Source organism: Gossypium hirsutum, chromosome D01, assembly GCF_007990345.1.
Source record: "Gossypium hirsutum isolate 1008001.06 chromosome D01, Gossypium_hirsutum_v2.1, whole genome shotgun sequence".
Lineage (NCBI taxonomy): Eukaryota > Viridiplantae > Streptophyta > Magnoliopsida > Malvales > Malvaceae > Gossypium > Gossypium hirsutum.
This window is the reverse complement of record NC_053437.1, coordinates 36,922,063-36,945,705: the sequence shown is the minus strand read 5'-3', so window position 1 is coordinate 36,945,705 and position 23,643 is coordinate 36,922,063. Positions and strand designations below refer to the sequence as shown.

At 31.5% G+C, this 23,643-nt stretch overlaps 2 protein-coding genes across 2 annotated transcripts; one reads left to right on the top strand and one right to left on the bottom strand.

Annotated features, from left to right (window-relative positions):
• Positions 1 to 1,811: 1,811 nt before the first annotated feature.
• On the bottom strand, positions 1,812 to 9,502 carry LOC107955810 (heparan-alpha-glucosaminide N-acetyltransferase). Its single transcript, XM_041086563.1, has 13 exons — positions 9,267 to 9,502; positions 8,991 to 9,128; positions 6,110 to 6,191; positions 5,129 to 5,205; positions 4,171 to 4,286; positions 3,507 to 3,615; positions 3,290 to 3,406; positions 3,104 to 3,195; positions 2,955 to 3,021; positions 2,790 to 2,871; positions 2,613 to 2,704; positions 2,359 to 2,502; positions 1,812 to 2,169 (listed from the first exon to the last, which is right to left on the bottom strand). Exons 1-13 carry the CDS (start codon positions 9,444 to 9,446, stop codon positions 2,023 to 2,025), a joined length of 1,443 nt encoding a protein of 480 aa, XP_040942497.1. The 5' UTR covers positions 9,447 to 9,502; the 3' UTR covers positions 1,812 to 2,022.
• Positions 9,503 to 11,095: 1,593 nt separating this feature from the next.
• LOC107955812 (uncharacterized) lies at positions 11,096 to 11,881 on the top strand. Its single transcript, XM_016891609.1, has one exon. It carries the CDS (start codon positions 11,096 to 11,098, stop codon positions 11,879 to 11,881), a length of 786 nt encoding a protein of 261 aa, XP_016747098.1.
• The last annotated feature ends 11,762 nt before the right edge of the window (positions 11,882 to 23,643 follow it).

The following is a 23,643-nucleotide window of genomic DNA, read 5'->3' as shown; positions in this document are numbered from 1 at the left end:
AATATATGAAATTGAAGCTGAATGAGTCTATTTTCACATAAAAGAAACAGAGCAAGCAAAAGAGTTATATATTTTGAGATATTTTAATTTTAGTTAGATAGAGTCAGAATGAGTTCGGAATCCCCTATTCTAACTTTGGAAAATTGTAAAAAATTTTACAAAAATAATTATTGGATAAAGTTTATATTTTTAAAATCCTCAATTAATCTATTTTCAAGATAAACAAATGAAAACAATATCTGAATTCTGTACAATGAGATAATTAATTTTTAGTGAAGAGAGGTCAGAACTATTGAGTAGTGAGACAGAGGAAACTTTAAAGAATAAACTGTACTATTTCGCTAAACCAAAAATTCTAAAAATTTTATGGTAAGAATATATATGAATTTAGTTTTAAGGAAAATTTACAGATCTTAATTTGGAGTTCTGTAGCTCCAGGTAAAAATAATTTAGTAACTATGACTCGAATAGACAGCTTTGAATATACATGTGAGTGAATAGTGAAATTGTAGTTAATGTTGTTTAAGTGTGTTATACACATTAAGGATGTGGAATGGAGAGGAGGAGGAGGAAAATTGGAAGAAAATATGAATTATTTGTGTATAATTGGCCATATGCTCGATTATAATCGATAAACGATTGAAAAGAAATGATGTTTATAATTGTGCATTATTAGTTATAGTTAAAGTTCATGTGAGAAAATAAAGTTTCATAGTATGTGTATGTGGTATACTTGGTATATGATTTGGTATGTAGCAATGTCGGAAATGGTTTATGAATTAACTCATGTTGATAAGTTTGATACATAAATAAATGTGGTGCTTATCCATGCTTATAATGCTTATACTATATGTTTATTTGGCTAGCATGTTTGGTGTGTATGCTTAGGCTTTGGCCAAGTTGTGGCTAGATTACGCCACATTAAATTTTTAAAATTATGCATTGAGATGGTAAATGTCTATATGGAAATATGCTTGTGATCATAAAAGGGTGGTAAGGTTTAAAGTTTGTAATCTTTATTAAAATGGTTTATCATGTGGTTAGTCTTCAAAAAGACTAGCTTGCGACTATGGTTGAGTGTAATATTTATATCTTGTGTGATATGCATAGGAAACGGGAGTGGAAATGAAATGAAATACTAGGTTCATGCTTGAAGAGTAAAATGATGCAAAAAGGGGATGTTAAGTTAAATGATAAATATGTATTAGTATTGAACTTAATGAAATTGAATTGTACGTGAATTAAATGGAAATTACAAATGATATGATGTGAATTAAATGAATTATTGTGGCATTGAAATGTATATTGGATTGAGAAATTGAATTGAACTGTGAACATGAGAATCGTGAATTAAATGAAATGGAAATGAAGTATTGAATTGCATGAGTATGTATTGGGTCTCAGAAGCCCTATTTGTTACAAATATAGTATTTTGAAGTTATAACGTGAAGATTTATAAAAGCATGTTAAAAATTTGAAGAGTTTAAATTTGAATGAAATTTTATAACTCGGTTTAACATGTTTATAAGTGTATGTGTTCTAGTAATGCCTCGTACCCTATTCCGGCGTCGAATACGGGTAAGCGGTGTTACAATGTGACATTGCCAGATTCAATCATAACGTTTAGACCGGATTTGGGGTGTTACAGTTAAAATACCTAACTATAATCCTGGATTTGCAGACAACAAAACATTTGTTGGGGGACCCTTTTTCCCCCTAGAATTGCAACTCATCCAACAAATCATGGATGTCCTTTTAAGAGTTTATAGAAACATAAGGTCACATGAGAACAGCTTGTGTGTGATCTTTAACATCTCTTTCTCAATCATTTTCATGTTATACAGATTTTGATGTTGATATAACTGCTTTTAGCTACTGAAATGGAAGCAACAACCAAAATAAAAACTCAAATCACTATTAGCAAACAGGGTGAATCTAACAAGCAAAGAGAAAGGCTTAAAATCTAGTGTACAATGTGAAAATTACATATATTAATGTAGTCCTTTCTATAATCTTTACTTCTTATAGCTTCCAATATATGCCCAATTTGTGTAAGATACCCGAAAGAACTCCGTAGAAAGTGATTTCTGCAAATATCACATATAAAAGGGTCCCTAATCGCTCTGACTTCCAAACATTGTTGAAAACATGTTTTTGGATCCAAAAAACCTGATAACACCGTAAGTTGTGTCACCGAATACTAGTAAAAAATAAATCTACGTCATCACTTTAACACCAGCAACTAACTGTGTTAACAATTTGGACCAAATTATATCAAGTTAAAGTAGAGGGATTAAATCCCGAATTTCAGCATAATAGAAGGATTAAAATTTGAAATAGTTAGATGATATTACTTACAAGGGTATTGTTTGTTGACTTATAATACCATCCATTTACAAATGCTGGAAGGATGCCTTGTGCCCCAAGCACATATATCAGCATTGCATTCATGCCTATCCATTCCAGGAATAAGAATGGTGTCCTCCATCCCCAAACATCAATCTGTTTCATTTATTTCACAAGGGGAACATCGAAAAACAAACACACTTCAATAGATTAGTGTTGGCATTTAAAGGACATGATGAGGTCAAAGAGTACGGAGTTGTGGTTACTAGGATGTAGAATACTGAAAATACAATCCCGGCTGCACCAGCAGTGAAACACATGTAGCTAAAACTGTAAAGCTGTTTGTTGATGGGAATGGCTGCAAAATTTACAAAGAAAGTAATTTGTGTTTAGATTTCATATTGAAGGATGTAATGGAAACTGATTTAAGGAGGTTGGCTCACCATCTGTAAAATGAAGAATGATGGCTACAATAAGTAAGCCTAATGCTATTGAAACCCATTGCTTGAGCCTCTCTGAGTGACCCTACAAATATCACATTTCATTTTTCAATTCCTTTTCAGATATTGCTGATTGGCAAATTACAAAATCATGATATAGTTTCTAACCTTGAAATGAATTAAAACATGTCCGTAATGGATTCCGATAGTGCCAGAGAGGATAGCCAAAATCGAACTAAGACAGAAAATAGGAGCCGATAAAATCACTGTATATGGACTATATGTTTAGAATAAAGTTATCTTTAATCAAAACAAACCTTAGCAAGCCTTCTGGTTCAAATGGAGCTCGGCACCAGCTCGGTGCATCTTCACGGATTTCACCAGAACTCGGAGAACTATGAGTGCAAGCCTACAATTTTGTTGAAACAACATAAAATATTACCATGGTAAACAACAATGACTTACCAAAATCTAATGGAAATTGAAGCAGAGGAAGGACCAACCTTTAGGCGTTGCCAGACTGGATACATGTAAAGATGATTAATGCCCCAAACCTCTCGATCAACATAACCAACAGCATTGCAAGCGGGTCCTAAGTGTCCTCTCATCCCACATTTGACCTTAATATTGCAGGAAAAAAGGAGTGATTAGTTAACTGAAGTAGTGGAGGTACTTGATAAGCTTTATGTATTAAGCTATTGAGCTTATAATTCACCTTACCGTGTATTGTGTTGTTTTACTGTCTGTGGACACAACAAAACTCCAATCTGGGACGTATAGTGAATATGTTGTGGTCATGTAAATGACAAATGCAACGAATCCTCCAAGCCTGGATTTTCACTTACATAAAATGATATGTTACTTTAAGAGAAACTCAAAACAACAATACCAAAAAATGGAGAGTCCAAGTAACATCAATTATGATTGTAAAGAGATCTGTCAGTTCTAAATCAAACTCAAAAATCTAACTTAGATTAACCCGAATTCAAATCCAAACCAACTTTATTTGATCATAAAAGTCAACAACTCAAATCTGCTTAACTAGAACCCAGAAATGACTTGAACAAAAGAATATTCAAACTTAAAATGACTCGAATCTAGAATAATTCAAACTTGAAATTACCCAAACAAGTAACTGAAATGACTTTAACTGACTGTCAAATTTTGAAATGAGTCAAACCCGAGAAACTCAGCTAAGCAAACTCTAATGACCTAACCCCACAATAACTCAAATCTGTTAGAGCTTAAAATGACCTAAACTCAAAATGCTTCAAATACAAAATGAACTGAAAATTTTAATTAATCTGACTTAAATTGATTCAACCCAACGACTCATTCAATTGATAGCTGTAATTGTAAATATAGAATCCATGTGTTAGTTTACCATTGCCAGCAGTAAGCAGTGAAAATGGATGAATAGCCAGGTTCCAAAACTGTTGGTCTATGCTTGGTGGTGAGAGTCTCGATCACGGCCACAATGAAGTAAACCAAAGCTATTCTCTGTTTACACATAAGATATTCATCATTAAATAATAGATTAATTTTGAAGACAAAAATTCAGTTTCTAAATCTGTTAATTTTTGAATTGTATGTAGACCTGATCATGGGTCGGGCCACCCGGCCTGACTCGAAGGCCTGCTCAAAATGTGGGAGGGTTTTGGCAAAAATATGAGCCCGAAAAATGGGCTTGGACAAAAAATAATGCTCGTTTAAAAAATGGATCGGACGTCGGGTAAGACATTTTTGGCCCGGACCTGGCTCGGCCCAGCCCGGCCCAAATTCACTAAAGGACAAAAAAAACTATTTTTTTTTGTTTTTGAATGTTATTTTCTTGTTGTTTTCTCCCTATTTTGCTATTATTTTACTATTATGTTGCTACTATTTTATTGTTATTGTTTGGATATTGTATAAAACTTATTTTATTGTTAATTTTGTTATTATTTTAGAGGCATTTGCTTGTTAAGTTATATTTATCTTAGTGTTATTTAAGTCTACATATTTTTTAAATTTTATTTTCAATTTGCTGGGAAATATTTATTTTGATATTTTTAGTATTTTTGATGTATTATATATATTTAAAAATTATATAAAAATTAATATGGACGGGCCGGGTCGGACCCGGGTTTTATCATTTTTATCTGGGTCGGGCTTAGGCAAAGTTTTAGACCCATTTTTCGGGCCGAGCCAGGCCCAAGCCCAATAAATGGGCCTGAATTTTTTGTTGAGCCCGACCCAGCCCATGAACACCTCTAATTGTATGCAATCTCCATTTTGATTGCATTGTTTTCATGAAAAAAAGGAAAATATTAAGAATGTGTGGTAAAGATGAAGATGTTCTTTACCTGGAGGATTCCACACCATCGTATTAATTTCATGTCTACTCCATAAACAAGATCATTTGGCGCATGGGAGTATCCACCTGCACATTTCATTTGCTTGATTCAATCCCATTATTTTTCATTTTAATTTGATTTTATTAAAAAGTTAACCTTAAACTCCAAAATTATCTAAACCTAGAATTATTTGAATTTGAAATAATGTAAATCACAATAAATCAAATGTCAAACCCAAATAAAAAAAAACTCAAATTAACCTAATCCGAATAACATAAATAAAAAACTCAAATAACTTTTAAAAAAATACCCAAACTCAAAAAGTCCAAACCCAACGTAAACAAAACGGCAAATTATACAAAAATTGAAATAATACAAACTCAAAAAAAAAAAAATCCAAACTTAAACAAGCTGAAAATTCTGAAACCGAATTCACCCAACTTAAATTAATTTAGTCTAAAACCAATCCCATCCGCTGATAGGTTTAATTTCTGAATTATAACACGACTTTTATTAATACTTTCCGTACATTTGGAGAATTATTTTCCAATACTTATGTGAATATGTAAATATCATGTACCAAAAAAATTATTAAATATCTGTCACAAGGATGTTCAAACTTCGGTTAAAATTGAATTAACCGAACATAATAAGTAATATTATATATTATATATATTAGGCTATTACTAGTTTGGTTAATTCGGTCAAATGAACATTATAATTTCTTTTTGATATGTTTTATACTTGTTTTAACAAGAAAACAAAACATATAAATTTCGGTTAATTTTTTTAAAAAAAATAATTTGATTAATAGTTAAAAAATTAAAAAATTCGATTAATTTAATTAATACTAATTCGATTTGATTAACCGTTTCAACACCCTACTATACCATACATCGATACCTCAGAAAAATAAAAATTCGAATAATAAAGCGCCTGATTTAGCATTAAATGATTAATGAATGGGAAATATTTGGGAATGATGAATACCTTGCAATAAAACTCCCCAAAATAGAAGCTTTAGAGTTCTCAAGCATATCTTCTTAATTGCATCCATTATCTTGGGAATTTTCTGGAACAGAGAAACAAGCATTTGAGTTTGAGGTAAAAGTATATAGGATTGTATTTTACATTTTTTTTTAAAAATAGATAAATTAATTTTTTATTAAAGATTTTATTCATTTTTATTTAATTAATAATATAATTGCGATGTATAACTTATAATGATGTGATTTTTTATCAGATCAACAAATATTTTAAAAATTGAAATAACATAAAAATAAATAAATTTTTAATAATTATTTAAAAACTATGTTCAAAATGAATATATACAAATAGTTGTCCACATTCATTTGAACTTAAACAAATGAATATCTAAGTTTATTCTACCCGTGGTTTCTTAAATAATTATAATAATCATTTAAAATTGTAATAAATTTAAAATTTTATTACAAACAACGTTCATAATGAGCCTGATCAAATAGTTGTTGAAGATTATTCTAAAATGGTTTCTTAAATAATTTTTAAATTGTTATAAAATTTATAAAAAATATATATATATAAAAATTATTAAGAATTATAAGAAATTAAATTTTTAAATTTTTTCTAATAATTTCTTACCATTATTAATAATTTTAAAATAAATTTCTATATTTTATAATTTTATAATAATTTTTATATTTATTTAGAAAACAATGTCCTAAATGTGGTTTTAAAAATAATTATAAAATTTAATTTTTTTAGAATTTTGAATAAAAACTAATATTGTCATGCGAACATGACATATATGAGACACATCACGTGTCACTATTTAGTTGCTCCATCAATAATATCAGTATTTAATAGTAGAAATAAATGATTTTTTTAATAGAATGATCATTTTACTTTTTTAATTTAACGTCTAGTGACTAATTTATTTATTTTTAATAAAAAAAATATAATTTGAGTCTTATTAGAAGTAGCTTTTATCATAGTTTTATGTTTAATGAAACAAAGCAGTGGTAATTATGATATTTAACTTTTAATTACAAGAGTAGCACCTTTTCCAAAAAAAAATAGAAGAGTAAAACGTGGAAAATCATGAAATATTATATGAGAAAATATGAAAATGACATCATTGAGTTTAGTCTCAATATGAATTTTTTTTAAGTAAAGAAGAGAGACAATAACATATAGCTTAACTAGCTACCAAATAAGGAACCGCCAAGATGTACCCAAATTTTTATATTAATGTGATTTTTTTTACTACAACAAACCCAAATTTTTCCCTTAACATTAAATTTTTGTTAGTAAAATAGTTTTTGTTGATTACTAAAAAAATTAAGTGTTAAATTTATATTAAATAATTATTTAGTAAATTAATAAATATAAATATTAAATATAATTATGTTATTTGATAAAAATAAATATTGATTTTTAAAAAAATTATTTATTTTTTAATTTTAATCTTATTAATAATATTTTATATTATTTTAAATAGTTTTGTATAAAAGATAAATCTATTAATTTTAATATCTTATTTTAAAAAAATAAATATTTAAGTTTTTTTAATAAAATAAAATTAACTTAATATTTTTTAGCTTAAATGATAAGTAGCTTCCTACCTACTTATTTTATTCTAATACTTTTTTTTGTTTAATATTTTATATTAAGTAAAAAATTAAAATAATTATCAAATACATTTGAAATTAGACCTGATCATGGGTCGGGCCACCCGGCTCGACCCGAAGGCTTGCCCAAAATGTGAGAGGGTTTGGGCAAAAATATAGGCCCGAAAATGGGCTTAGACAAAAAAATAAGGCCCGTTTTCAGGTAAGGTATTTTTTGCCCGAACCGGCCCAGCTCGGCCCGAATTCACTAAAAGACAAAAAAAATATGTTCTTTTTTTTATTTTTGAATGTTATTTTCTTGTTGTTTTCTCCCTATTTTGCTACCATTTTACTATTATGTTGCTACTATTTTATTATTATTGTTTGAATATTGTATAAAACTTATTTTATTTTTAATTTTGTTATTATTTTAAAGGCATTTGTTAATTTTGTTATTATTTTAGAGGCATTTGCTTGTTAAGTTGTATTTATCTTAGTGTTATTTAAGTCTACATATTTTTAAATTTTATTTTCAATTTGTTGGGAAATATTTATTTTGATGTTTTTAGTATTTTTGATGTATTATATATATTTAAAAATTATATAAAAATAATATAAAAAATTAATTTGGGCGGGCCGGGTCAGACTCAGGTTTTATCATTTTATCTGGGTCGGGCTTGGGAAAAATTTTAGACCCATTTTTTGGACCGGACCCAGGCCTAATAATGGGCCTAAATTTTTAGTTGATCCCGGCCTGGCCCATGAGCACCTCTATTTGAAATATTAAATATTGAAAATTTTCAATAGTTTATTAAACACACTATTATTCTCATAATTTAGATTTTTTATAATAAATTTATTGGTTTGGACTAAGGCCCTGATAACTCATTAGAAAAATTTAACCAGCTAAAAATTAATATTTTCATTAATTTAATTTTTAAACATGCCTGACAACCCAACAAAAAAACCAAATGAAAAAGTATGGGAAATGTTAAGTAGATAGAGAGTTACTTCTCAATTAATATAATTTTTTTTTTCAATTGTTTCTAACTTAATTTATTTATTTTAACATTATCCTTTAAATGCTTTGCATTTAAAAATTTAAAAATTATATTTATCAAATAATTTAATCATATCCGATACTTAATTTTAATAAATATACCAAATAAATTTAATAACCTAAATTCAATGCTTAATTTCCATTTTTTTTTAAGTTTATCAAACATCTAAAATATAACGTTTACAATAGTAGAATAATAATTATGAGTGGACCAAATTTGTACCTTGAGAGCTAAGGCAATGGCCACCCCAACAATGAACAGAAAAAATGGCATCACAAAGTCAGCTAGTGTGCATCCATTCCATGGTGAGTGATCAATCCTGGCATATGATCCCCCAGCATCATCTACCAATATCATCAACTACACCCAAAAATCACAACACCTTATTATTATAATAACAATCCGATTAAGGTTTAATCCAGTCGAGTCAAACTCTAGACTTTCAAATTTTGAATATTCTTTCGAGTCAAAATTTGTGTAAGTTGCGAGCACACTTACCACAATGGTGAGTCCTCTAAAAGCATCCAAGGTTGCTACCCTCTTGGTCTTTTGCTTAACCAATGGCTGTTGCTGCTCCTGCAACTGTTGTTGTTGTTGTTGTTCAACCAACTTATCTCCCTTTTTCTCCATATTTTCTTCATGAGCTAGCCCTTCTTCTATCTTTTCAGGGTCCGCCATAACTTTACTGTGAAGCAAGGTTACAAAGTAGGGAAGCTTGGAGGATGATAGCAATGGTGGTGAGAGAGCTCAAAAATGGAGGCCAAGAGAGACAAGTTTATAACCAGAGAAGGCCGGCAATGGTTGGCGCCTAAAGGGCATGGTGGGGCCTCATAGATACCTCAAAGTGTAGAGTGAGACAAATGGATAAAGGTTGATTCGGAACCATCAATGGACAGGTTATGGCCGTTTAAGACATGAAACAAGTCCTCAGATTCCTTGGTGGGTGGTTAGTAACTGTCATAACGACATGGTGAAAATTGGGATGGTAAAATAATTACAAATTAGTGGTAGGATTAAAGTTTAGTTTAGATGATTCAGGTTAAGTTTTATATTTTGATAAAATTCCAATTTTCGATGTTTTGGTGTTTTCTGTCAAAAAAAAATTATTGAAATCGCAATGATCTGTTTTTGGAAGTTGGTATAATTGTAGGAGTATATTAATGATAAATTTTAACTAAAAATAATAATAGTTATAATTTTCGGGGGGAAAAATAAGAGATGCAGTTTTTAAGTTTTAATATCAAACTCCATTGGAGTATGGGTAGAATATTTGACAACTCTCCTGTTTTATCACCTTAGCTGTTTGATTAGGAATCATCGTATGTACAAGGAAAAATGTTAGAGAGGGAAGATAAGATTAGTTTGATTCTATAATATATTTTGAGGAAGTTTAACTTGGGTTGTCTTAGCTGTTTCCTTGGTGTTTGATTGTAAGTATCACTTCAAAAGTATCACAATTTTGTTTTTAATCATCAATATATATACTAAAACAAAGTTAGAGTTCAAATAAGGAAATTTATTTTCTAAGTGTTGGTTAGATTTATGCCATTTGGCAAATCCATGGAGTGCCATGTGTAATTTAAGAAATCTATTAAACTTATTTTTACAATATTCATATATTTAGAATAGCAAATTTTAATACATTAATAAAAACACCATATATTCTAATTGTTATTACATTATCTCAATATAAAAAAAATACTATAATTGGTTCAATCAAAAGTTCTCTTTCAAATCAAATTCATATGATATGAAATATTTTTATATTTCAGTATTTAAAAAATAATATTTTTGACATGTACTAAAATAAGATAATATATATTACTAATTTATTTTAAATCATATAATAAAACATTTTAAAAATAAAATAATATGACACTAATTACTTTAATAATTACGTAACTTTCGTATGTGAAAAATCAAATAATATGTCTAAAGAAATCAAGCATTTTCACATGTATTAAAAGGGAAATTGATTACCTTTTCACATTTATAATTTTGTTAAAAAGGAAAATTGATATTAATTACTTACATTTTAACATTTATAATTTTATTAAAAACGACAATTAAAAGTTATCATTAATTTTGTGGTTGAATGGAAGAAACTCTCTCTCTCCGGTTGACTTTGTGGTTGGAACGGACTCTGCGAGTTCGAATAGTGGTATGGGTAGGGCAACGGAAAAGGTAAGACGATGTACGGATGGGCCTTCGGACTTGACTGATCCAACTATGGATGGAAATGGACAGGCATACAGACTGAGACTATGAATATAGCGAGGATATCTTATAAAACTAAATTGATGGGTGATTCGGTGAGTCACAATTCGATGGTAAATTTAGAGGAAGATTTTGAATTGCAGGATGGAGATGTAACCACAGTGCTAGTGGATGGAGTTCCATCGATTATTTTCTTCGATCGTGTTCAGCAGTTTATAGCGTGGAAAATGGCCCTAATTGTTGTGGTGAAGCTAGTGGGGAAGAAGATAGGGTTTAAAACATTGTTTAATAAGGTCTCTTCGTTGTGGAAACCACGGGGTCAATTTCAATTGATGGATTTGGAAAATGATTTCTATCTCATTCGTTTCCTGGACAAAGATGATTTTGACAAAATTCTAATGGGTGGTCCATGGGTAATCTTTGGTCATTATCTAACGATAAGACCTTGGTCCTTAGATTTCTCGGCTACTAACAAAGAAGTAGATAATCAAATTGTTTGGATAAGATTGCTTGGTTTATCAGAAGGATACTACTTGAAAATGTTGCTTCGGGCTATAAGAAAAGCAATTGGGTTGGTGATTAAAACTGATGAACATACAAATGCTGCAATACGAGGAAGGTTTGCTCGATTGGTGGTGTGTGTAGATCTCAGGAAGCCTTTGATTTCAAAGGTTCAAATAAATGGTAAAACGCAGAGGGTCGAATATGAGTATCTGCCAAATATCTATTTTACTTGTGGGTTGTATGGGCATACAACTGCATTTTGTTTAGGGAAAAATATAGGCATGATGGAAAACCCGACGGACACCACTGCACCAGTTACAGAGGAATCAGACCTGATTAATAGGGTTGAAAAGGAACCATTTGGTCCTTGGATGTTACTGGAACGAAAATAGAGAGGAAGGTTTATAAGGTCTGCAATAGTGGTTAACGGTGGTCAAGACAACCGATCAAGGGGATCGCGTTTCTCTATTCTAGAGGAGGGCGGGATTGATAATACAACCATTAATCGCGGAGTTGATTTTGTTTCTAAAGAAGTAAACAATGAGGTAACGGTGGATTTGCCGAAATGTGGAAGGGATGAGTTCAAAGGCCACTAATGATGTCAGTGAGAATAGGAAAATTGTTTCTAGGGCAAAAGGGAAAGGAGTAACTGTGGCTAATGGACATAGGAAAAGTCTACAAATGCTAGTGGTTTAACGATGGAGCAATTTTGGTAAAATTGGGCTTTGATGGGCCGTTTGGTAATTTGAAGACCCAAGCTATGAATTTTAAGACAAACTTAGAAATAAACACAAAGCCTATCATCTTGTTACTGCACACGAATCAGGTTCTGGGAAGGAAAATAAAATGTTTTGGTTTGGTATCACGGGAAAGGAAAGTATGGGAAGAGAAGTGGTCACTGTGGAGGAGGACATGCACTATAAGAAACCTCTTGATATCGGGCCAGCGAATCATAATCAACCTACGGTGGTAATTTTGGAGGCTATAGAAGGCATCATTCAAGCCATTGAAAATTCCTATCAATAAAACAAACATGATGATCCATCGAATTCTTTGATGGTTGCTATGGAAGCAGAAATGATTCAGGAAAAGGAAGTAAGTCGTTCATTCCTCAGCCATTAGTTTGATTGTGGGTTTCGACTATTACTGTTGATGGTTATGGATTCTAAGCTGATTTTTTTAGAATTGTCAAGGAACATGGCATCCTCGATTCTATAAATTTATTAGTGAATATAGAAAGGAGTTTGACCTTGATGTTTTTTGTCTGTTTGAAACGTGAATTAGTGGCGAGCATGCTGAAGTTATTGTAAGGAGAATTGGTTTTCTGAACTCGTGTAGAGTTTAAGCAAAAGGCTTTGCAGGGGGAATTTAGGTTTTCTAGAAAGATAATGTACATGTTGAAATTCTTGATTTACAGCCTCATGCAATTCATATGAGGATTCGGGGTACTCATTATTCTTCTCAATTTCTTTGTACGATTATCTATGCTAGTCCTCAACCGACAAAAAACAAATATGTTAGAATATTTGGGTTCATTGGTAGAACAGATTATGGAGTCTTGGGTTATTGTTGGAGATTTCAATGTTATTTATACTCTTCAGAACGAATTGGTGGTGCAGATTTGACAAGAAATGGATGTCTGTATTTTTGGGAATTCATGTTTAATTACAGTATTCGCGAGTTAGGCTTTTATAGGTTACAATTTACTTGGAGTAGAGGGGGTCTGTCTCAACGGTTGACCGAGCAGTAGGTAATACAACTTGGTTCTCCTTTGTGCCAAATTGTTATGTTCGAAACCTTTATCATCTAAAATCTGATCATCGTTCGATTTTACTTTATTTGAAGCTGAAGCAAAGAAGAAGAGTTAGACCATTTTTTTGTTTGGAGAGTTGGATGTTACATGCGAATTTTAAAGAGCTGCTTTCTCAGAATTGGGGGAATGATGTAACAACACCTAACCCATATCCGTCGACGAAATAGGGTTATAGAGTATTACCATAAAAACAAAACATTAAATCATTTATTTCATACATCAATGCAAACATAATCTAATTACCTTCAATCACATACATAATGTCCCTTAATCGAGCCTTCGAGGCCCTAAAAATACTTTAGAAGCAATCCTAGACTAAATTAGAAACATTTCGAAAGTTTAAGAAAAAGTTAGAAAATTTGGACTGCAGGGGTTAAACGGTCGTGTGGCCAAGCCGTGTGACTCGCACGGCTGAATCACACGCCTGTGTCTCAGGCTGTGTAACAATCGAAATAGGGACACACGACTGTGTCCCAGCCTGTGTCCTCACCCATGTAACTCTTTGAGTTGGGTCACATGACCAAGCCACACGCCCGTGTGCTAGGCAATGTAACTCTCGAAATAGCCATACACACACCCGTGTACCAAGCCGTGTGCTAGGCCGTGTAACAGCCAGACTTGTATGGATTAAAACCTACAAGGGACACATGGCCATGTCGCCTGGCCATGTGTCACACATGGCTGAGTTACACACTCGTGTCTCAGGCCGTATGAACATGAAATTGGCCAAAATTAAGCCATTTCCAACACCCACTCATGTAACCACCTAAAAGAATTTTTATGCACATGATCCAGGCATCATAGACTAAAACCAACATATAATGACCAATTTAATGGTCCCAAATCAATCAACCAATATGCCAGTCAAGGCACCTCAAATGCAAACATTTAAACTTAGCTTAACATGCATTGATTTTATCACATTTCCATCATCAAACCTAATTCAACTTCTAGCAAATCATACCACAAATATGACCATTACTATTCCATTACAAAGCATGCAACATGATATAGTCACAATGACACAAACTAACAAGGCATCAAATGTACCAACATAGTTAACTTACATAACGTATACTTACCAAATCACTTTCAAACTATTTTCAAACTATCATCAATATGCCAAGTGAATCATGTCAACAAGCACTTTAAAGTAATCAACATCACATAACTTGGTAAGGTATCAAGGTGTACCAAACCAATATAGCTTTCCAAAGCTTACACATACCAAAACATCATTAACACATGCACTATAATACCATTACAAACCGTCTTATATATGTCATTATAAACTGTAACCAAATACTCAAAAACTACCAATTTGTCCTTTGGATAGTGTGATAGATCTCCGACGAACTTCCAACCGATTGAGCTTCCGATAATCTGTAAAGCAAAGGAAAATAATTACGTAAAAATTGAATGCTTAGTAAACTCATATAAAATTTAAACATAATAATCCATTTCAATAATAAACTTTATAGGATAAATATAAACCTATACCAATGCCATAAGATTTATAAAATTATATAACCATCAACTCACAAATGAGTAAGTCCATCAACATCACATATATTTTTCATTCATAACATAATAGGATTTTATAAGACATATTACGCAATTATCAACCTTTTCATAATGTTATGAACCATTCCACTTACTTATACTTACTTTGTAACACCACTTACCCATATTCGATGCCGAAATAGGGTACGAGGTATTACCAGAACATATACACTTTTAATCGTAGTAAACCAAGTTGTAAAATTTCATCTAAATTAAAACTTTCAAGTTATTATTTTGAGTCGTTAATTAGGGTTTTCTTGGCTAAATATACTCACAATCTTTCACTTCCTCGTCGTACGAATTTATAAATTTTCACTTACTTGTTGAATTCGTCCTGAGTACCTGAATTTATCCGTATCATTACATATTCTCATATCGTCAAATTTTCCTTTTTAACTACTGTAATATATCAATTACTCACTATCTAGTAAGCTAATTGTCACATATATATACATTATCCATTCATCTCCCACAAAGCTAACAAAATTAGCTACAAAGACAGTACAAATTTTCTCCATTCGATATAAATCAAAACCTGTTATTTCTTTTCCAACAAACCTTACTAAATATACACTTTATACTAACCCAAGTGTTTAACCATTCACCCATGACATAAATATATTTTATCCATTATTGCCGAATATAGATATGCTTCACAAATCATAATTCACCTCACATAGTAACCGAATTAATTTTTATCATTTGTCAAATAGATTACAAAATAAGTTATATAACAAAATATAGATGCATTTTAAACCACACAAATAAACAAATTTTCATGGCATTACATGATCATCACATATCAAAGACAAATGTTCTTGACATTTCTATCACATAAACCGAATTAATCAATGCAACCTCAATGATATAATCATCCACTTCACACATATAAATATCATGACTAAATTTCTTAAACATTTGATCAATTGCTTTTCAATACCACAATAGTCCTTCAGTATCAATACATATTTACCATTCAATTTAACATTTACCGATTATAATCGGGCATATGACCATTTATACACAATTCATTCATACATTTTATTATCCTCCTCCTCCTCTCCATTCCACATCCTTTATGTATAAAACATGCTTAATTAGCATTATACATAATTTCACTATTCACTTATATTTAAATTCAAAGCTGTCTGTTTGAGTCAGAGTCACTAAATCATTTTTATCTGAAGCTACAGAGCTCCAAATTAAGTTCTGTTAATTTTCCCCAAAAATAGACTAACATGTCTTCTTATCATAAAATTTTCAGAATTTTTTACTTGGCCAATTAGTACAATTTATTCTTTAAAGATTCCCTTCTTTCACTACTCAACATCTCTAACCTCTCTTCACTAAAAATGAATTATCTCATTGTACAGATTTCGGATGATATTTCCATTTATTTCCTTTGAAATTAGACTCATTGAGAATTCTAGGAATATAAATTATAACTCATAATTATATTTTTACAATTTTTAATTATTTTCCAAAGTCAGAACAGGGGATTCCGAAATCAATCCGACCGTGCCCCACTAAAATTCAAATATCTCAAAATGTACAACTCTTTTGCTTGCTCTATTTCTTTTATGTAAAAATAGATTCATTAAGATTTAATTCCATATCTCACTCAACCACTAACTCAATTCCTATAATTTTTGGTGATTTTTCAAACTAACGTCATTATCACTGTCCAAATTTGTTCTATTTCAAATTCACTCATTCACATAACACTATAACAATTTATTTTGTAAGCACGGTACAAAACTTCATCACTCCAGTGACTCTTTTGCAACTCGTCGCATTTCAATCACATATTCTTATTGGTTTGCAATTTCTCATATCCGTTAAACATGTCGGTATAATAGCGAACATTTGGTGGTTTGCACACAGTACCACTCATTTAACTATTATCATTCGATACACGTAGTAGCCTTTACATAGTACTACACACGTGATCAAACTTTCTGGTTCACATAGTAGCCTGCACATAGTACTACACACGTGACCATTAATATCCGATACATGTAGTAGCCTGCACATAGTACTACACACATGATCGAAGCTATTCGGTACGCATAGTAGCCTGCACATAGTACTACACATGTTACATTTCATTCTAATACATGTAGTAGCCTACACATAGTACTACACACGTGACCATCACTTTCACTTTCACATAGTGACCTACACACAGTCCATGTCACACATGTGATCATTTTTGTCACTTCATTCGTATCCCTTTTTATTCCGAATATTCAATTGGGAAATTTCTCACTTTTTCTCATTTTTTTCTTTTTCACTAATCAAAGTCAATTCCTTGTCTTTCTTGACTTATAATAACTCATTTAACTTATTTTACACTCACATTATTCAATCCAGTCCAAAAATTACATTTTGGAAAAATTACATTTTTGCCCTTAAAATTTTAGAAAATTACAATTTTGCCCCTAGGCTCGAAAGTTAAATTTTATTCCTTTTTCTTATGTTTTATGGCATGATGAACAATTTTTACTTCTATAGCAACATCAAATTCTTGCTCTAAAGTGCACTTATGAACAATAATAATTTTTAACAATTATACCGTTTCACTCGTTTTCGCTGAAAATTACAATGATACCGCTTCATATTCTATCATGAAACATCAAAATTCACACTTTTCATCTCTGGGTAATTTTTCAAACATAATTTCTAACTCGAATTAATGATAGAAATAGCTTAAGCAAGTTACAGGATTCTAAAAATATAAAAAAACAAGAAAACGGGGCTAGAACGGACTTACCATGAAGCTTGAAAGAATGAACAAACCCTAGCCATGGAGTCCACATGATATTCGGCCAGCACTCATGAAGAAGATGATGATTTTGGCCTTATTTTGTCTTTTTAATTTATTTTAATTACCAAATTACCAAAATGCCCTTAACTTAAAAATATCATATTTCACCTATTTCATGTCCATTTTTGTCCATAACATAACCAATGGTCTAATTACCATTTAAGGACCTCCAATTTAAAATTTCATAGCAATTTGACACCTCTAGCTTCTAGAACTCAACTTTTGTACTTTTTACAATTTAGCCCTTTAGATTAAATTGAGTGCTCAAACGTCGAAATTTTCGAACGAAATTTTCACAAAATCTTTCTGTGAAATTGTAGAGCATAAAAATATTATAAGAAATAAATTTTTTCTCATCGAATTTGTGGTCCCGAAATCACTGTTCCGACTAGGCTTAAAATCGGGCTGTTACATACTTCCTATTCCATTCCAAATGCTTAACATAAGTTTAAACAACATTATCAATTCACGACTTAGTGTATTTATCCATGATATAGGTAAATTCATTCATAGCATAAGTAGATTTCTCATATATAAGTACAACATTTAACTCATCAATCTTTTTATATCATCATATTATATCTCAGTTATGAACTTACCATTTCATTCCCTTTTCTTACCCATTTCATTTGCATAGTACAAAGCATAAACATAAAAAAATCAACTATACGTGTTCCTGTCATCCACAATCTCAACTGGTGAATTGTAACATTCAACTCAAACTCAAATATATGACAAAACCATCAAAATCACTGAACAAGTTACCTTACCGAGATTTACAATCTGATGAACGACTTACAAATACGAGTACATCGATAATCCAACCGAAACACACCAGATACTCATAAGAGCTAACCCATCCAAAACACACCAAAACAGAGAGTATAACACAAGAGTTCGCAAAAAATGCTGAACCTCGATCCACTTGGGAAAAAGTATCCACAACAATCTCCACTTCAATCCCCCATAACACACCATATCTCGATTGTACACTACCCAGCATTCAATCTAATCCAAGTATTGAATTTCAACAAATTTTCTCAAATAACTTACACATTTATAGTCAAATATATCTACTATACTATTTCATATCATCCAATATATCATATAGATGCTAAATTTTAAATCGTATAAACTTACCTGACTAATTTACAGCAATGACTAAGTACAAGGGTTATTTTGTAATTTTCTCTTCTCCACGAATTTCCACTCGTTCTTGATCTAATTTATTAATTTCATTCAATTCATGAATTCAGACAACAAAACCAATTCATTTTATGCAATTAAGTCCTTTTTGACATTTTTACAAAACTACCCTCAACTTTTTATTTTTATTCAATTTAGTCCCTTTGTCCTAATCATACAAATAAACCAATTTTATTGAAAACCCTTACCACCCAAATGTTAATAGCTTCCATGAAAGCCCACATTTGTAAAAATTTCACATCAAGTCCTTGAATTATTATTACTTTAGTAATTTAATCCCTAAACATTTAAATCATTAAAAATTACTTAACAAAATACTTATAAATAACAAATAATACTTCAAATTCATCATTTAACATCTAAAATCACAAATATTCACCAATGGAAACATTCAAAATCTTTAAAGATTCAAAAATGAAGGTACGGGCTAGTTGGACCTAGTTGACACAATCTCAAAAACATAAAAATTACAAAAAAAAATGAATCAATTTTACCTTCCATGCAGAGCCAAGAAGTAACCGATACTCCTTAGGTCAAAAATGGTGCTTTCAGCCAAAGGTTGAAGAAAAATGAAGAGAAATTGATTAATGTTTCAATTTGTTTCATTAAATTTTAACTTACTTACAATTTTGCCATTATACATATCATTTTTTTTATTATTTTTCATTTCAATATGCCGTCCAACATATTGACTAGGGTTAAATTACCATTTAGGTCCTTCCTCATTTATTAATTAAGCCATTTGATTAACTAAATGTTATAATTACCATATTTTGCACCTTTTACAATTTAGTCCTTTTTAATTAATTAACTATCTAAATATTAAATTTTCTTAATGAAACTTTAATACAACCTTAATAATACTCAATAAAAATTTATTAAAATATTTACGCTTGGTTTATAGAAACGAGGTTTTGATACCTCATTTTCTAAAACTACTTGACTTTAGGGTCATACCACTTGAACATAATTGTTCTCTCAAATAGCATAAATTACCAATTCAACATTTATTTTAATATCATATTTGACTAGTAAATATTAATTAATAATATTTATGAACTTGCTCGTTAGATTTGTGGTCCGGAAATCACTATTTTTGACACTACTGAAAAATGGGCTATTACAAATAATGTTTTTATGGTGGACAATTTGAATTGGTTTCAAGTAGAGGTTCAAGACTGGAATAATATGGTTTACGATAATATCTTTCAAATAAAGTGTCAGTTAATTTCAGAACTTAAATGGGTGCAATGTATTTTGGAATTAAGATACTCTCAGTGCCTTCGTAATAGAAAGTTGGAATTGAGACTAGAGGTAGAGGAAAATTTGCATCATGAGGAATTATTATGGTTCCAAAAATCACGTTCTAATTGGCTTGTGAAGGGGCACAGGAATACCAATTTTTTTTCATAGTCGTACATTGGCTAGGCGACAAAATAACAGAATTGTGGGTCTCAAAATTGATGGTGAGGAGTGGTGTTTTCAGTCGATAGAGCTTAAGAAACATGTTGTGGAGTTTTTCAAAAATATTTATTATATGGACTATATTGTCCATGGTGGTCTTTCGTGTAGAGGGCATTTCCCAACATTATCACAAATAGATAAAGAGAACCTTAGTATAGTGGTCTAAGATATAGAGATTTGTAAGGCAATGTTTGATATGGCACCACTTAAAGCACCTGGAATTGACGAATTTCATGCAAAATTCTACCAATCACAATGGGATGTTGTAGGACTAACAGTGTGTAGAATGGTTCGGCGGGTTATGGAGGGCATCATTTGAATCGAAGACTAAATAAAACATTACTTGTTCTTATTCCAAAAGTTCAAAAACCTGAGACGGTTTTGCAGTTTAAACCTATTAGCCTATGTACGGTAGCTTACATAATTATCATGAAAGATATTTTCAACATATTAAGAAGGGGCCAAATCTTTCTCATTTTTTTTTGCAGACGACTTATTGTTATCTACTAAGCTAATTTGGGGCAAGTTGATATTGTTACTGATATTCTAAATTAGTTTTGCTACTACTTGGGACAAAAGGTGAACAAAGGTAAATCCCAAATCTTTATTTCACCTAATGTTCCAGATGATTTATCTTCGGCTATTTTGTAGGAAGATGGAGTTTGTGTGCATTGATGATCTAGGGAAGTACCTTGGCATGCCAATTTTACATGGCAGAGTTCGTATTCAGTTATTTGAGCTGTTGTGAAGAAGGTCTGTGACAAGTTGAATGATTAGGTTGCAAAGAAACTTTCGTTGGCCGGTTGGGTTATGCTAGCCAAAGTAGTACACCTATCCATTTCGAACTATTTCATGGCAACGGCTCAGTTGTCGATTTTGGCCTGTAGCGAAATTGAAAAGTTGGCTTAAAATTTCATTTAGGGATCTACGGTTGAGACAAGAAAGCCGACACTAATTCGTTAGGATGTTTGTTGTACTCTTATGTCTGTGGGTGCGCTTGGTATACATAGCTTAATAGACCAAAATAAAATTTTCTTATTGAAATTAGGATTCCAGTTGCTTACGAAGACGGAAGCCTTATAGGTACAAGTTGTGAGAAACATGTATAATTTGTGTGGAGTTACCAATCGGTATCTCAAGAAAGAATTGTTCCTTCTTTTGGAAGCCGCTCATGAAATTTTGCCCAGAGGTACTAAAAAATGTTTATTGGGCAATAGGGGATGGGCATCTGGTGAATTTTTGGAATGACCTTTTGGTCCCTCATGTGGGCATTTTGAAAACATGGTATACTGGAGGGCCAAGATTGGATGATACTTTTCGAGTCAACGATTTGGTAGATGATAATGGTAATTGAGATTAGGGCTATCTAAGAAATTTACTTCCCAACAGCATTGTTTTGCAAATAGGTGCAGTAGCCCCACCTTTGTTGGATGCTGGGCCAGATTGTCTTGCATGGAAATGGGTGACTAGGGGGATGTTCTCTACATCTGAAACTTATAAGGGACTCCATCAGTTTGATTTAGGTGTCAATGTACATATCTGGAAAATGATTTGGGAAGTAAAAGTGCCTCAAAGAGTTAGAATGTTCATGTGGACTTTATGGCATGGTAGAATTTTGACTAATGATGAAAGGGTAATAAGACACATGATGAATGATAGAAGTTGTGGGAGGTGTAGCCATGTTGATGAATCAGGTATCCATGATTTATGTGATTGCAGTTTCGCTAAAACGGTGTGGTTTTCGATTGTGCCGAAACATAATGAGGCACAATTTTTATCCTTTTCGCTTCAAGACTAGTTGTTGTGGAATTTGCAAAATATAGGTAATTATAGTTATCATGATACTGAATGACAAATGTTATTCCCAATAGTTTGTTGGCTATTATGGAAAAATAGGAATATGTATTTGTTTTTGATAGGCCATAGTTGTGGTTAGGAAATTGTGGATACAGACATAAGTTGGGAAATAAGTTATAAGTGGTTAAACATGGCACGATTGCATGATAGTTTGAGGGTGACAACCAACTAGTGGGCATGTCCGACTAGAGGATGGGTTAAACTTAATATGGATGGAGCTGTATCGAGAAATAGCTCATTTGCGGGCATTGGGGGAGTGTTTAGATGTGCCGATGGAAAGTGGTTAGGTGGTTTTTCGGTGCAGTTAGGAAATGTCTCAATTTTCAAGATTGAGGTGAGAGCCTTACTTGAAGGCCTACTTATATCATGGAGAATTGGTTATCAACAGTTGGAAGTGGAATGTGATAATGCTCTCTTAGTTGAATTGATTTTAGCTGGCGGAGCTGCAGATAGTCATTTGACTGAAATGTGCCTTATCCATCATTTATTGAGTCGAAATTGAAAGGTCCTTGTTCATCATATTCCAAGGTCGCAAAATACAGTAGCTGATCATATGGCCAAGTGGATGGCGGATAATTCCACAGAAATTCATTGGTTTAAAGAACCCCCGCAATCAGCTATAAGTTTAATTGAGGGGATTATGTTCTTGCTTTGAGTCACTAGTATAATTTTTTGAGTTTTTCGCTTTAAACTATCTTTTTTTCTACAAAAAAAATGACAATTTATTTTTTAATGTTTAACCTTAAATCATTAGCTCAAATTATTCTCTCGATCATTATCGTATTTTAATTAATTCCCTTTTAACATAAAGTTGATTAGTTTTTTTAAAGCATATAAGCATCCATTAAATAAAAATATGACAAAAACAAACTTAGGAACCAACACTGAAAACTTATCTCAAGTTAATAGATTTATCCAATACATCCAAACTTAAAATCGGTCCTTGACGTAACAATAAAACAAGATATTTCAGATAACAAAAGTGAATTCAAACACGAAAGAATAACATCCCAAATAATACAATTTATAAATAATAAAATTACCCGAATTAAAGAATGAATAACTTTATTAACAAATCGTCGAATCCATTGAAAAGGCACATTATGACATTCATCTTTCAACGAATCACAATCGTTCAAAATCAACTCAAATTCTGACATAACAGAATTATGTTGACCTAGAGCAGTAATTACCTCCCTAGAATCAAGCTCAAGAACAACGTTATCCCACCTGTGGTCTTCGATCCAAGAAAGAGCTAGCTTCCGCAACATGGGTTGGCATGACACCAGACCTTGATAAAACCCGGAAATAACATGTATAAACGTACCATCAGCATCCCGAAGAACGACAGCATAACTAGTTTTCTACTCCAAATCTAATTCATTGTAATAAAAACACCATAAATTTCAACTTATTTTGCATTA